The sequence below is a fragment of the Rhincodon typus genome, chromosome 7 (genome assembly GCF_021869965.1).
Source record: "Rhincodon typus isolate 14 chromosome 7, sRhiTyp1.1, whole genome shotgun sequence".
Taxonomy (NCBI): domain Eukaryota; kingdom Metazoa; phylum Chordata; class Chondrichthyes; order Orectolobiformes; family Rhincodontidae; genus Rhincodon; species Rhincodon typus.
In genome coordinates this window covers 3,135,987-3,151,877 of record NC_063338.1, presented here as the reverse complement: position 1 = coordinate 3,151,877, position 15,891 = coordinate 3,135,987, and the positions used below count along the sequence as shown (strand labels likewise).

At 40.7% G+C, this 15,891-nt stretch overlaps 1 protein-coding gene across 1 annotated transcript in view; it reads right to left on the bottom strand.

Annotated features, from left to right (window-relative positions):
* Positions 1-1,716: 1,716 nt before the first annotated feature.
* The window catches only part of lancl1 (LanC antibiotic synthetase component C-like 1 (bacterial)), a 35,727-nt gene continuing 21,552 nt past the window's right edge, over positions 1,717-15,891 (bottom strand). The window contains exons 6-9 of the mRNA XM_048598840.1: positions 13,754-13,936; positions 11,085-11,261; positions 9,924-9,996; positions 1,717-2,910 (exon numbers count right to left, since the gene is read on the bottom strand). Of these exons, the coding sequence (XP_048454797.1) occupies positions 2,834-2,910; positions 9,924-9,996; positions 11,085-11,261; positions 13,754-13,936 (510 nt within the window). The 3' untranslated portion in view covers positions 1,717-2,833. The remainder of the gene's footprint in view (positions 2,911-9,923; positions 9,997-11,084; positions 11,262-13,753; positions 13,937-15,891) is intronic.

Sequence of the window (15,891 nt, the reverse complement as noted above, 5' to 3'; positions counted from 1 at the left end):
ATATATAAACCACATTAACTTGCAATCTTTAACATAATGAAGCATCCCAAAATTCTTCAAAGGTGCAAAGACACCAAGTCTAACACCAAGACATATGGACATATTATAATCTATAACCAAAATCTTGCTCAGACAAGCAGGCTTTCAGGACCATGGACTCCATATCTTGTTTTTTTCAGCCAAGATCATTTCTCACTACTGTACTAATAGCATCCTAAACTAACAGAACCAACCCACTACCTTTTCCTAACTTCCACACTTTTTGAATCCTTGTGTACCCTTCAATATTCAGGTTCCAGCCTTAGTTACCCTGCAACCATTTTTTTGTAGTGGTTAAGATGTCATATTTGTTTATTTCTACTTTTGCAAATAATTCATCCACTTACTTACAAATATTGTGCGTATTTAAAGAGGAGAAAGAGACAGATTGGTGGAAAGGTTCAGGGATGGATTCAAGGAAGATGAAGACATGATCAATGATGGTGCGAAGGAAAATGAAGAATGCACACAAAGGCAGAATTGGAGGAACACAAAGATCTTGGAATATTCCACAGTTGGAAGACGTTAGAAGATCAAAAGTCAACATATGTCAGTGAGTAAAGAAGTGTGAGAAGAATAGACTTCACACAAGTTAGGTTAAAGACAGCAAAGTTATAAATTTAAAGTGCATGGAGGGTGAAGTAGTTAAGTCAGACTTCAAGCCACAGATGAAGGTTTCAACAGCAGGTGAGCTGAGGTGGGAAATGCAAGACAGACGGAAGAATATAGTCTTGGTGACAGAAGGGATATGGGATCAGAGTCTTGGTTCAGGGTCAAAAAGGATGCTGAGGATGTGAACAAAATATTTCTGCGCCAAGGAGGATATTGGAACAAGTGGATAGGGAATGAATGCATGGTGGGGACCCAAATCAATGGCATTGGTATTTCCAATGTTGAACTGGAGAATATTTCCATTCATTTTTAGTTGATGCCAGACCAACCAATTTGATGGCCCAGCAAGTGGAAAGGTGGACAGTAGACTGGTGTTGTCAGCTTACATGTGGAACCTCACAGGTTTCTAGATAAACTTTGTCAGCAGATGTGAAGTCAAGGGAATTGCAGAATCTGTGGATTAGCTGTTTAAGAAAAAGACAGCTCACATGTTACAATTTCAGATGTCAGGGCTAACCTTATTTCTCTCAAAACAGTTACAAAAGCACTGTTCCTTCCTTATTTTCATTTTTTCCCCTCACATTTTCAGTTCTGTCTATTAAGAACAAAAGAGTCAGTTTAAATAATCTATTTTTGCCTCCCAAGACGCATGTTCCATTTTGGAGGTGGGTGCAACATTGAATTGATCTTTAATCTGAAGGCTAATATTCTAATCAGTCAAAACTTTCATCTGCACTGATGGATGTAGATTGTATTTTAAAAAAGCCTACAGATGACTGTGAGCAATTTCAGAAACAATTGAAACAATATATGGAAATGGGAGAATACCTGAAATGTACTATGTGCATAGAGTCTTGCAACAGGTTGGTTACCACCAGAGGTATTGAGGTACATTACATATTTCCCACTACCTACATCATTCATGAGGAAAAAGAAAATCAATAAAATAGCCATGCTATATCTTTCACCAGAATAAAGTTCAAAATATTAAACAGGGAATTCACACAGCAACAACATAGGTTGTGCAATATCATGCTCAAAATCAAAATATCAAACAACAGCATACAACAGAAACATTTTTATTTTATTTTGTTTTTAATTCACAGATTATTTTGTGAACAGATTTTGCTTTAAATGCAGTATGACTTTGCACAGATTACAGACCAGGAAACAAATTTCTATATTATATAATTAAACACTCAGTTGTCAGTGAAGACTGGAAAGCTGCAAGTTTTATGGTAGTCGTTTAATTGCTTTATAAAGCAAGCAAAAACACCAGCATCTAAATGCCACTGAACAAAAATCAAAACTGAATACGTATGGTTATAGAATGATAAGTTCCATATGATTAATATAAAGAGGATGAACAAGAGCATTAATTCACTACAAACTAAGGAGAATTTCAGTTACTTGGCATATTTTCAATGTTAATATTAAGATAAAATGGAAACTTACTACAACCCCAGAAAACTCTTTAAAAAGTACATGGAGAACTGAATGAACTAAAGTAGTGAGCAATTTATAATACTTTTTTATATTGAGCACACTTTGGAAAATAAATGCTCGTGTGCAGTATACCACTAGCTCCATCATAAAGCCCTGCGCTATTAGCCAGTCATTTAGAAAAGTGCTACCCTTGAGGAAAGAGGAAGGACAATGGCTGACAAAGATGCTTCAAAAAATACATCTAAACACAAACAGTGCAAGGTCTTTCAAACAAACCAGTTAATTAACATTACTGCTTTGGAAAAATGGTTTAATGTGGATCACTGCCAGGACTGTATAAATAGCAGGTACTCAGCATCACACATTTACTGCGAAACAGACTTCATATGCTTGTGGCATATGTAGTGCACAAGTATGGTTTCAGAATAAAAGTCACGTACTAGGCTTACACTGCAATAATACATCCCAAGACATTGTGCACTGTGAGTAGAGAAACCATTCTTCCACTGTTATTGCTTTTACAAAAATGCAATATTTACGTCATGCAAGAAAACCTTCAGTTATGGAATGGAGCACTTAAAGAGTAGAGTACTAGGTAAAGTGAAGTTACTCATCACAATCTCTCCTCCAACATTTTCTTCTGTGTTCTTGGTTCATAACAGAAACATGCATTAGTTGTTTTACTGGAGAAAGCAATGCATCAGATCTAATAATGTGCACTGATACCATGGTTGAATCACACCTCAAACGCAGGGAATTTTGCCTTTGTGGGCTGCAGCAAGTCAGCAAGAAAGTAAATAGTTCCTGCCATCCCTTTAATGAAATAGGAAAGAGAGACTGTTGAAACTTAGTAACAGACAATCAAAAGACAAAATTACTCAAGCAAAATATTTGATACTGGAAATCTGAAGTAAAGACAGAAATGCTGGAATGGCAGCATCAAAACAATACACGGAAGGAATTGATTCATAGAACCCTTACAGTGTGAAAACAGACCATTCGGCCCAACAAGTCCTCACCACCCATCCGAAGAGCATCACACCCAGACCTATTCCCCTACATTTCCCACGTCTAACCCACCTAAGCTAAACATCCCTGGGCACTATGGATAATTTAGCATGGCCAATCCACATACTCTGCACATCTTTGGACTGTGGGAGGAAACCCATGCAGGCAGGGGGAGAATGTGCAAACTCCACACAGACAAACGCCCAAGGCTGGAATTGAACCCAGGTCCATGGCGCTGTGAGGCAGCAGTGCTAACCACTGAGCCACTGGGCCGCCCTGCTAATTAAGTACCATCACCAGCAGTACAGAAGTAGTATGAGACAAACCAATAAGGGTAAAGGGAGATAAGTCCCTCTGGCTGTGATGGCTTGCATCCTAAAAGAAATAGCTACAGAAATAGCAAATGCATTAGTTATAATTTTCTAAAAGTCCTTGGATTCTGGAGAAGTACTACAGGATTGGAAAACTGTTAATGTGATGCTCCTATTCAAAAAGGGATGGAGACAAAAAGCAGATAACTGTGCCAATTAATCTAACATTGATTGTTGGATAAATGTTGGAATAATTTATTAAGGAAGTAATAGCAAGAAATTTGGAAAATCTATCTAATGAAGCAGGGTCAACATGGCTTCATGAAAAGGAACTCTATTTGTGTTTTTCCTGCAAAAGTCAACTGGAGTGGATAGAGGGGAACAAGTAGTTGGGTCATATTTGGGCTTCCAGTTAGCATTTGCGATCATAACTCAGAAAAGTTTAAATCATTAGCCAGGTGCCCCTGATACTGGCAGTAATACATAGGCGTGGATAGAAAATTGGTTAATGGGCAGGAAACAGTGAGTGGGGATAAAGGTTTCTTTTTCAGGTTGGTTCCACGATGATCAGTGCTGGGACCACAACTGTTTACAATATATATTAATGACTTGGACGAAGGAAGCGAATGTACTGTAGTCAAATTTTCAGCTGATAAAAATAGGTGGAAGGGCAAGTTGCGAGAGGGATACAAACAGTTTACAGAGAGATAGTCATAGGTTAAGTAAGTGGGCCAAAAGTTGGCAAATAGCATGTGGGAAAATGTGAATTTGTGTATTTTGGAAGGGAGAACAAAAGAAATTTAAAATTTAAAAGAAATTTAAAAATTTAAATGGAAAAAAATTGCAGGGAGCTGCAACACAATAGGACTTGGGGATACTTGTGCATGAGACAAAGAGCCAGCACACAGATGCAGCAGGTAAACAGGAAGGCAAATGAAATAAAAACAGAAGTTGCTGGAAAAACTCAGCAGATCTGGCTGCATCTGTGAAGAAAAAAAATCAGAGTTAACGTTTCAGGTTGTGGGGAAGGGTCACCGGATACGTTATTTCTGATTTTTTTTCTTCACAGATGCTGCCAGACCTGCTGAGCTTTTCCAGCAACTTCTGTTTGTGTTCCTGATTTACAGCATCCATAGTTCTTTCGGTTTTTATTAAGGCAAATGGAATGTTCGCCCTTATTTCAAGGGGTTTGGTGTATACGAGAAGGGAAGTCTTACTGCAACTGTATAAGCTGCTGATGTGACCACATCTGGAGTACTGAGAGCAGTTTTGGTCCTTTTATTTAAGGAAATATATTATTTCTCTGGAGGTAGTTCTGTGAAGGTTCATTAGGATGATCTCTGGTATGGAGTGACTGATTCATGAACAAAGGCTAAACAGCTTGGAACTCTACTCATTGGAGTTTAGAAGAATGAGAGGTGATATAATTAAACATATAGGATTCTTAAGGGATTTGATAGGAAGGCCTTGACAGGGTAAATGCTGAGATAATGTTTCCACTTATGGGAAAATCAATGACCAGAGCACATAGAAACAAACAGCCCATTTAAGACTGAGATGAGGAAGAATTCCTTGTGTGTATTTAAAGCTGAGATAGATAGATTCTTGATCAATAGGGGAACTAAGGGTCACAGGTAAAGTGCAGAAATTCTGTTCACAATATATAATAACAATTTGGATGAAGGAATTGAAAGCAATATCGTCAAAACTGCAGATGACACTAAGCTGTGTGGCAGTGTGTGCTATGAGGAGGATGCTAAGAGGCTGCAGCTTGACTTCGACAGGCTGGTTAAGTGGACAAATACTTGGCAAATGGAATATAGTGTGGATAAATGGGAGGTTACCCATTTTGATGGCAAAAACAGGAAGGCAGATTATTATCTGAATGGTGGCAGTTTAGAAGGTGAGATGCAACGAGACCTAGGTGTCACGGTGGAACAGTCACTGAAGGCTGGCATGCAGGTGCGGCATGCAGGTGCAGCAAGCAGTGAGAAAACCTAATGGCATGCTGGCCTTCATAGCAAGAGGATTTGAGTACAAGAGTAGTAATGTTTTGCTGCAGTTATACAGGACCTTGGTGAGGCTACACCTTGAGTATTGTGTGCAGTTTTGAACAAAAAACAATACAGCACAGGAACAGGTCGTTTGGCCTTCTGAGACATTTTGCCTTCCATATTAAAACGGTCTTTACTTACAGGATCCATATCTCTCTTTTCCCTTCCTATTCATGTAGTGGTCCAGGTGCTTCTTGAATGCTACTATTGTGACTGCTTCCACCACCTCCTCTGGCATCACATTCCAGGCACTCACCACCTTTGTGTGAAAAACGTGCCTCACACATCTCTTTTAAACTTGCCCTTGTACCATGAACCTGTGTCCCCTGTGACCCCTCCTCCGTGGGAGAAAGCCTCATACTTTCCACTCTATCTGTGCCATTCACAATCTTATAAACTTCTATCAGATCGCCCCTCAATCTCCTGCGTTCCAGTGAAAACAAGCCCAGTGTATCCCTCCCTCCCTCTTCCTGTAACCAAAAAACAAAAAGGGGAAAAGAGATGCGTTATCGAAAATTTGTTGGTAGCAGGATGAGAAGTAATGTGTTGGTTCGAGAGGCTGCGATGAGCAGCGGCTTTTAACTTTCCTCTTTAGTCTTAGAGCATTTGAGATGGTGTTTAAAGCAGTGGCATGCTCCTCCTGCAGGATGTGGGAGCTCAAGGAGACTCAAATGTCTAAAACTACAGGCACGCATTTAAGGTGAGCGGGGGCAAGTTCAAAGGAGACAAGAGGTGCAAGTTTTTTACACAGGGTGTATTAGGAGTCTGGAATGTTCCAGTGCTGTACAGTTCTATGACTAAATAAAATGTGGAATTAAAAGCTAACAAAGTGGTGAGCATGTAATCATTCTTGATAGTCGTTGAAAAAAACTGACATTCCTTTGGGAAAGAAATTTGCCAATCTAACCCAGTCTGATCTACATGTGGCGCCAAATCCACAGCAATGGGGTTGACTCTTAACTGCCCTCTGAGATGGCCTTGATAGCTAATCAGTTCAAGGGCAATAGGGACGATTAACGAAGTGCATATCCCATTAAAAATTTTAAAAGTCTTCAACTCAGAGGGAGGAGTGTGCTTTACAATCATTTTAAATACTTTGATAAACTTTTGAAATCTGTTGTAAACTTTGGAGTATTTTAATAAAACTGTTTAGTGTCAGCTCTGGGATAAACCTTGTTCAGGCTGCTTTGATTTTCAATAGGAGTTGCGAATCCCGTAATAATTTAAAAGACTTTAAACTATCAAGGAAAAGCTTAAATGGTGCTCCTACAGAATAAATTTAGACCCTATCTGATGCACATAAATCATCTTTACCCCTCTCTCTCCTAGTCTGGAATTGCACTGTAAACTGCTTGCAGCAGTCAGAAGACTGATTCTGCCTTTCAACCTGTATTGAGAAATAATAGTGACTATCCTTAGCACACCACTAGCATAAGCACTTTAAAAAGGTGGCAGTGGAAAAATACAAGAGCTTTGAAACAAAAACAAGCAATCTCTTTTAGGTTCAGGGTAAACAGTTTCCCAACTTCTTCACTGAGAGCCTTGCAAGTAATTTGATGGTTTTAACAGGTGCTACTGGTGAATGTATTCTATCTCCAATGTTCATTTGAGCTACTCCTAAGATCATACTGCCCAAACTGACAGCATCATAAGATCATACAGTGCACGAGCAGGAGATCATTCAGCCCATCGGTCTGCTCTGCAAATTCCTTGAGATCATAGTTGATCTGATAATCCTCAACTCCACTTACCTGCTTTGTCCCCATAACCCTAGGCTACCTTACTTATTAAAAATCTGTCTATTACAGCATTAAATAGACTTAATGACCTGCCTCGACAGCCCTCTGTGGTAAAGAATTTCACAGATTCACTACTCTCCGAGAAGAAATTCCTCTTTATCTCTTGTCTTAAATGTGCGACTCCTTACTCTGGGATTATGCCCTCTGGTTCAAAACTCTCACACAGGGGAACAACCTTTCCACACCTACTCTGTCAAGTCTCCTGAGGATAATGTATGTTTCATTAAAGTCACCTCTACATTCCAATGAGTACAGACTCAATCTACTCACTGTCACTTCATAAAGCAATCCCTCCAGACCCAGTATCAGCCTAATAACTGTCTCCAAAGCCAGTATATCGCTCCTTAGATAAAGGGTCCACAACAGTTCACAGTTTTCCAAGTGTGGTCTGACTAGTGCCTTGAATCAATGAAAACAAGCATAGCCTCTGGGCAATGAGTGCAAATTACTGAATGCCATTTTATAAAGCAACCTAGCACGAACATCACTGAAGGTTGCTCCACAGCCCACTGAGATACACTACAGTTGCCAGTTTTAGGAATAAATGTGCATGGGGGTGCAAACTGTGATGCTGTTCTCAGCATCTACCATTATTGGGACTGCTGCTTATCTGAGCCATTAACTGCCTCTCTCCACACAGATGGTACCAGACGTGCTGAGTATTTCCAGCATTCTTTGCACACATACACTTAACCACTCAGACTTCAGCTTCCCAAACTCTTTTGCAAACTAACAAAGGAAATCATTCACTCTTCAATTTATTTAGTTACAATTGAATCAGGTTTTCTCTCCCTTATCTGAATGGCTCACTGCAAACTCTCTGACAAATCTGAAGACAGGCTCTGACTTTGGTTAAAAAAATCCATTTCATAGAAGTGTCAGAATTTACTTGTGGTAGCTATTAAATCTGTCAGGAGTGTTGCAATTGCTACTTATGTTGACATATCAGTCACTATATCAGTCTTAAATAATAGAAATGTAACTTGGTCCTTCAAATTGCGTTTCTTAGCATGCATTTCTGAAGAAAAACACTGGGTGGCAGCACCAAATAAATATTTGTATTGAAAATGTCTTTGTTGCATCAGGAATTTTGACAAACGTCTCAGAGCAGCACTCAGCTGACATGAACATCCTTCAGTTGCTGCTTTACTCTTGCAGTTCAACCTCTGTTTCTAACACTAATCAAAGAAATTGCCGCTCAATTCCTCCTGGAACTCCACAAATGAATTTGCTGCAACTTCCCCTGAATTCTAACAGAACTTCAAACAGACTTATTCTGTTACGTCTTATGGTTAGAATCAGAATTTTGACATGACTCTTTCATCCTCTGAATTTATGCCCAGATGTAAAAGTCTGTGCTCCAGACATACTGGTCAGGAAGTATACAACATCAAAACTATCTTCAAGTTTTGGCTTCTTTAGAGCCCTGATTATTACTTATTTGTGCTAAATACTACTATGCATAGTAAGCTGAGACATACTAGACTCTAATCTTACTGTTATGTTATTGAAAGACTACTCTCTACATTTTTTCTGAAGAAGGGTCTAGACCCGAAACGTCAGCTTTCCTGCTCCTCTGATGCTGCTTGGCCTGCTGTGTTCATCCAGCTCTACACCTTGTAATATCTCTACATGTACTTCTCTTTTCACCCTAACTTAACTCTGCCCATACAGTGCTATTCATACCCAATGGGGAGCAGCTCTGTGACACCACCAAGAAGTTGCTTCAAGGTATGAAGTATCTTGCACAACAGTGACCACTGGCAATGTGCCGTTCACGTAAAAATCCCCAAGGCGTGACTAAACCCTTGCTGCATTTGGTCATGATGTCATGTGGCCTGGCCCCATCTGCTAACCAAAACAGAGACAGAAATGTAGTGGGAAGAGGAAGCAGTATAAATTTAAAAAATGACACTGAGCCACTTAAGGAGATATTCAGGTCAATGATTAAAAATGTGGTCAAGCTGTGGGATTATGGAGCATCTTAAAGCAGGAAAGGGAGCTGAAAAGATTTAGGGAGGCAGTTTCCAGAGCATAAGGCACAGACAGCTGAAGCACGACTGCTGGCGGCGGAATGATTAAAGTCAGGAAGCACCCAGGACCAGAACTGGAAGAACACATACAGCTATTAATACTACTCTGGTCCTGATGCATGTCATTGTAGGTAAGGGCAGAGGAGATGGGAAAGAGGGTTGTTCACTATGGTTAAGTCACTCCTGTTTGCATTCAACTTTCAACAGCAACAGTTTCCAGTTTATATACGACAGAATGCCAAAACATTGTGTATTATGCAGTATTCTAATTTGGAGTCTTAATTATTACTCCTATAATGAGTAGAATGGTAAAGAAATGTTTAGAAAAAAACTGAAACACATTGTAGCCAGTTTAAGAGATAGTAGGAACTGCTGATGCTGGAGAATCTAATATAAAAAGGTGTAGAGCCGGATGAACACAGCAGGCCAAGGAGCATCAGAGGAGTAGGAAAGCTGACGTTTCGGGTCTAGACCCTTCTTCAGAAAGGGTCTAGACCCGAAATGTCAGCTTTCCTGCTCCTCTGATGCTGCTTGGCCTGCTGTGTTCATCCAGCTCTACACCTTATTGTAGCCAGTTTAATACTATTTTTAAAATAATAAGTGATTTTAAATGTCAATTACCTTCAAAGAGAGAAAAAGGACTGTCTGGTGTTCTACAGCCATGTTTCCCATAATCAAAACACCATTCTGCAAACTGAAAGCCAAAACTCATTAGCAACAATAAATCCAACTTTACAGCTCTATGCACTTATTAGCTTTGAAAAGCCCATTGGTTTAAATGACAACTAACAGAGACACCACTCTTAATACTAACCCTTGGATTTAGTTACCATCTCATTTAAAACATTAGGACAAGTAGATTTTCTGAAACTGATCTCTTATCACTCAGACATCAGCTTTCTCCGATTGCCAACACTAGTTGGGAAAACTGCAGAAATTTATCAATTTACACAACGTTCAGCATTTGCAGAGCTACCGTTAGAGGATACTGGATGTTGTGCTGCATTAATTCACTTGGATCACTCAGACTTCACTTTATGTTCAGGTAAGCTCCAAACCCACGACCACTACCATGAATAAAGACAAGGGCAGAAGATACATGGGAACACCACAACCTGCAAGTTTCCCTTCATGTCACTGATCATCCAGACTTGGAAATATATCACCTTTTCTTCAGTCACTGGGTCAAAATCCTGGAACTCCCTCCCTGCTGGCACATAAAGAGTCCCTACAACAAACGGATTGCAGTTCACCACCACCACATTCTCAAGGGCAATTCAAGATGGGGATAATAAATGGTGGCTTGGCCAAAGATGCCCACATCTTGTGAGTCAATATAAAACATAGTCTAGAATAAGTAAAAGCAGAACTATTGATCTACTTTTAGAACAGGCCACACAGGACTTTCATTGGTTAACCTTTTTATGTCAGAGGATTTCTTCCCAATTGATGTGCTCTATGATTGCTGGAAACATCAGGTGCCCTGATCCCATTCTCTATCACTAGCACCAGGAGGCTCATGGTGCTTGAGGTGTTTGCTTGCCCTTTCCACTAGTGGAAAAGACATGTTAGCCTCCACTGCAAACAGACCCATTGTTGCGGTTTTCCATTGTGACAGTTTACACTCTGAAAATCAGACTAAAGTCTGTCAACTGGAGAATACTACCACCTGACAACAAACAAAGAGTAGGATCTTACAGATCAGTTTGGCAAAACAACAGTACAGGATTGAACTCATGTCCAAAAGGTTTCTCCACGAAATAAGGAGACAGTGTCAGATACCTTGCAAGCTCTGTACAAATACTTCTTATCTCCAGTAAGATTATACATGGCCAGGAATCCATAAGCATTGCCAGCAGGACCATGGCACAGTCCATATCCTTTCTTTAACAGCCCTCTGTGCCAAATCACTTCTGCACAATCAGAAGCATCTTGCAGATATCGTTCTTCTTTGAAAATCTGTTTGCAAACATAAAGAGTTTATAAGAATAGCACATGGCATCATACAATTATGCTGCAAGAAGTGAGCCACTTCTGTTCCTCAAATGCCCCAGACGTGCCTTAAGACATTTGGGTGTTCTACCTCAGTGAAAAATGTTGGAAGGGAGATGTGTGGTCGAGGAGTAACGGATGGAATGAATAAGCTCTGTCTGTGCCCTACTGCTCTATGATGTGAGCAGAGATTTTTAATTACGTTACATTTGTCAGTATAGGGCATACTGACCAACAAAACAAGGTTTGCATCTTGTGCTGTCTCAAATGGCAGTCCCGATCCTAGATGCTGTTGTGCCTCACCTCCTTTTACTGCCAGATGCCAACATCAGTGAGTGTAGAGCATGGGTGCCACCAAAGACAAATTAATAGCTGACATTTGCAACACTCTTGCTGACTGCTGAGCTCAATTATTATATATTTCTGTTTATCTTCCCTAGGCCAAGTCCAGATGGTCCATGGTCGAACTGCAAGCTAACAGTGCACTCATGTTTTTGAGAGATTGGTAAATTATCAATGCAACTATCACAACCATTCTTGCTCAAGCATAGTGATTAACCATGCTTGGTCTAGTTAAAAAACAAAGTGCTGTTCTCCACCTCCCTTACCACTTTCTTTGACCCTCTTGCTTGCTGCCTTCATCCCCTGATCTTCTCTTAACCATGGCCCTCCCTCTTTCTCTCAACCCTCCAGTTTGCTGCTTCCCTCCCTGATACTCTCACTCACCCTCTCCTGGGTCCTCACTGGGAGTGTATGGCTTGTCAGAAAGAAAGCAGCAAACGAGAGGGTAACAGCAAACATCAGGAAAGTGGTGAGCAGGAAGGTTAGCAAACAGGATAACTGGGGAGAACCAGCCAGCAGGAGGAACCAGGGAAGGAGGCAGCACGAGGGTCAGCAGAGGTGGAAAGATAGAAGTGGGAAATGATGTGCATTTGAAAGGGTCAGTACTACAAGTTAGTCATTAAGACTTGCTAAGAGGATTTTCAGGCCAGTTAGGTTCAAGGTAGGTTTTTAAATGTAAAAATCATGGATCAGGAAAGTCGCCCATATTTATACAATGTTTCTCAGTGGAAAATGATTTTTAAGCATGCTGGTTTTCAAGAATACCTTAGGAATACCAAGCAAGAGACAACTACATTTCTAAGCTGATCCAATGGCCTATTTCAACATCCCTTTACTCCTGCAACCTATTCAACAACATTGATTTGGTCTTCTTTTCAAAGCTGAATTCTATTAAGGCATTCCATCTTCAATCACTATGAAGAAAATTCCTCTTGCACTTCATTGTAAATTTCTTGCATTTAATCTTAAACCCATTCCTCATTAATTACTAAAAATCGTCAACATATTTTGATTCCTTTACAATTCATCTTCCAATTTCCAGTTCCGATAAAAATGACACTAATTATACAAGACTTTCTGCTTGTTTGTACTTCTTTAGCTCAAAGAAAATCTTGGTGAGTCCACACTGGCTTCTTTCTATTGTCCCAATGTGTGATAGCGCCTCGATCTACTCTTCTTTATCTTCAGAACCACAGAAGTATTTGGTGCAGGAGGCGGCCATTCGGTCCACTGTATCTGCACCAGCCCTCCAAATGAGTATTGTGTCCTAGTACCAGTCTACTTCCTTTGACCATATCCTCGCACATTGAATAATTCTGTGAATAGAAATAATGCTCTTTTGAAAGCCTCAACTGAACCTATCTCCACCACGCTTCCAGGCAGTGCATTCAAAACCCAAGGATTGGTGAAAAGGCAGGACACTGGTACTAAGTCATGATACTCATTTGGAGAGCTGGCTAATGAGAAAAGTTTCTTTTTCCACCCTGTGTTTGTTTCATTTGCGAATCACTTTATATCTGTACCTTCTCATTCTTGATCTTTTTATGACTGTGAACAGTTTCAATCTATTTATTCAGTACTGAATGATTTTGGAAACTCTGATCAGAACTCCCCATAACTTTCTCCTCTCCAAAAGAACAGTCCCAACTTCTTCAACAGATTCTCATAACTAGAACCACTCTTTGAAACCTCTTCTGCACAAACTCTAATATGTTCACGACTCCTACAGCGTGGAGCCCAGAAGCGTACATAATACTCCAGATGAGGTCTAGCCAGAGTCTTACACAAATTCAACATCACCTCCTTATTCTTGTACTCTATGCTCCTATTAATAAGGCCAATGTCTGTTTTACTTGCTGCTCTCTCCATCTGTCCTACACCTTTAAAGATCTGTGCACATGTACACCCAGGTTCTATCCCTTATGCTATATTGTTTGTCCACGTTCCTGCTTTCAAAATGCATCACCTCACACTTCTCTGGATTGAACTTCATCCGCCTTTCTGCCTATTCCACCAATTTGACTAGGCCTTCATGGAGTTCTACACTGTCCTCCTCACAATTTATAATTTTTCTATGATAATAATTATCCACACACACACACACACACACACAGTACCTTATAAGCTTGTATGAGCATGTAAATCACGCCAGGTGACCCATGACACCAGTGAACTAGGTTATCTCTAGATTCACCAATACAGGGAGGATAATTTCCTGATGAAAACTTGAGCTGACAAACATAGTCCACACTGGGTTTCACCAGCTTAACAAGTGTATCTTGGTCAACACCGAGTTCTGGCTAAAAGAAAACAAACAGAAGAAAATAATTCTGTTGTCAAAACAACAAGCAAGATTAAAAATTGAATGTCAGCATGTACAATTCTATACACTACCAAAATGATTGGATGGTTTAATTTGACCCTGCTTAATAGTTACGTAAACAGTTACCAGGATAAATTTAGAAAGGGATAACCCTTTCCAACAATCTCTTAAAGTTTTCTGAGGAAGTAATTTGGCAAGAACATGACAGAAATTGCCAAAGCACAGCAAATCTTGAATATCCAAGACACACAAGCCAATGTTTCACATGTAAAGCAAAGAGACTTTGCTGCAAGTTATGAGTTAGTTGGGAAAGAGAAGAGAACCTATGTTCATGTAGAGAGAGACCCAAGTTCAGTGTAGCAGCACAGTGGTATAAAGTCAGGAGGGTGTTGCACTGGTTGTCCTCAAGATTCACTTTGGACCCCATGAAGTCTCATGACATCTGGTCAAACACGGACAAGGAAACCCCCTGCTATTACTACATACTGTTCTCCCCTGGTCAATCAGTGCTCCTCTGTGTTGAACTCAGCTTGGAGGGAGCACAGCGGGTGGCAAAAGCACAAATGTACTCTGGGTGGAGGATTTCAACTCAGCAGTGCAGCTCAGCAGTGCACTGCTGGCCAGGTCCTATAGTCATAGCTGCTCCAACTGTATGAGGCAGTGAACCAACAAGATGGAGAAACATCCTCACCAATCTGCCAGCTGTTGATACATCTGTCCATGATAGTATGGGTAAGATTAATTACTGCACAATCCTCGTGAGTCAAAGTCTTACCTCCACACTGAAAGTACCTTCCATTGAGTTGTGTGGCCACTATCATCATGCTAAATGGGACAGACTTCAAACAGATAAAGCAACTCAAGGCCATGTAGGCCATTGACAGCCGCAGGCTCGTACTCCAACACAAATCTGCAACTTCATGACCTGGCACATTCCCCACTGTACCATTATCATCAAACCAAGTCAACCCTGGTGCAATGTAAAGTGCAGGAGGGCATGCCAGGACCAGCCTCAGGCGTACCTAAACTGCAAGTGTCAACCTGTCTAAACAGGGTTACCTGTGTGCCAAACAGCATAAGCAAGTGATAGACAGGGCCAAGTGATCCCACAACCAATGGATCAGTCCAAGCTCTGTAGTTCTGCCACATCCAGCTGTGAATGGCAGTGCACAATTAACAACTCACTGGAGGAGGCAGTCCCACAAACATTTCCATCCTCAAAAATGCAGGCCTCCAGCTTGTTACATGCCAGTCTTCAGCCACTTCACATGATATCAAGAAATGGTTGGAGGCACAGGATACTGCAAGGCCATGGGTTCTAACAATATTCCAGCAACAGTACTGAAGATGGGTGCTCCAGAACTTCCTACATCAACCTGACAATGTGGAAAATTGCCCAGATGTGTCCTGTACACAAAAAGCAGGACAAATCCAACCTGCCCAATTACCGCCCATCAGTCTACTCTCGAACATTAATAAAATGAGGGAAGGCACCATCAACTGTACTATCAAGTTAAGCGATAACTTGCTCACTGATGCCCAGTTCGGGTTCTACCAGGGCCACTCAGTTGCTGACCTCATGATGGCTTAGTTTCAAACATGGACAAAAGAGTCTAATTCCACAGTTAAGGAGAGAGTGACTGCCCTGACATCAAGTCACATTGGTATGAATGAGCCCATGCAAAACTGGGGTCAATGGAAATCAGAGGGAAAGCTCTCCATTGGTTGGAGTCATACCTAGCACACAGGAGGATGGTTGTGGTTGTTGCAGGTCAGTTATTTCAACTAAAGGACATCTCTCCAGGAGTTCCTCAGGATAGTGTCCAAGGCCCAAACATCTTCAGCTGCTTCATCAATGATCTCCTTCCATCATAACGGAAGAAATGGGGATGTTTGCTGATAATTGCACAATGTTCAGCATCATTTGCAATT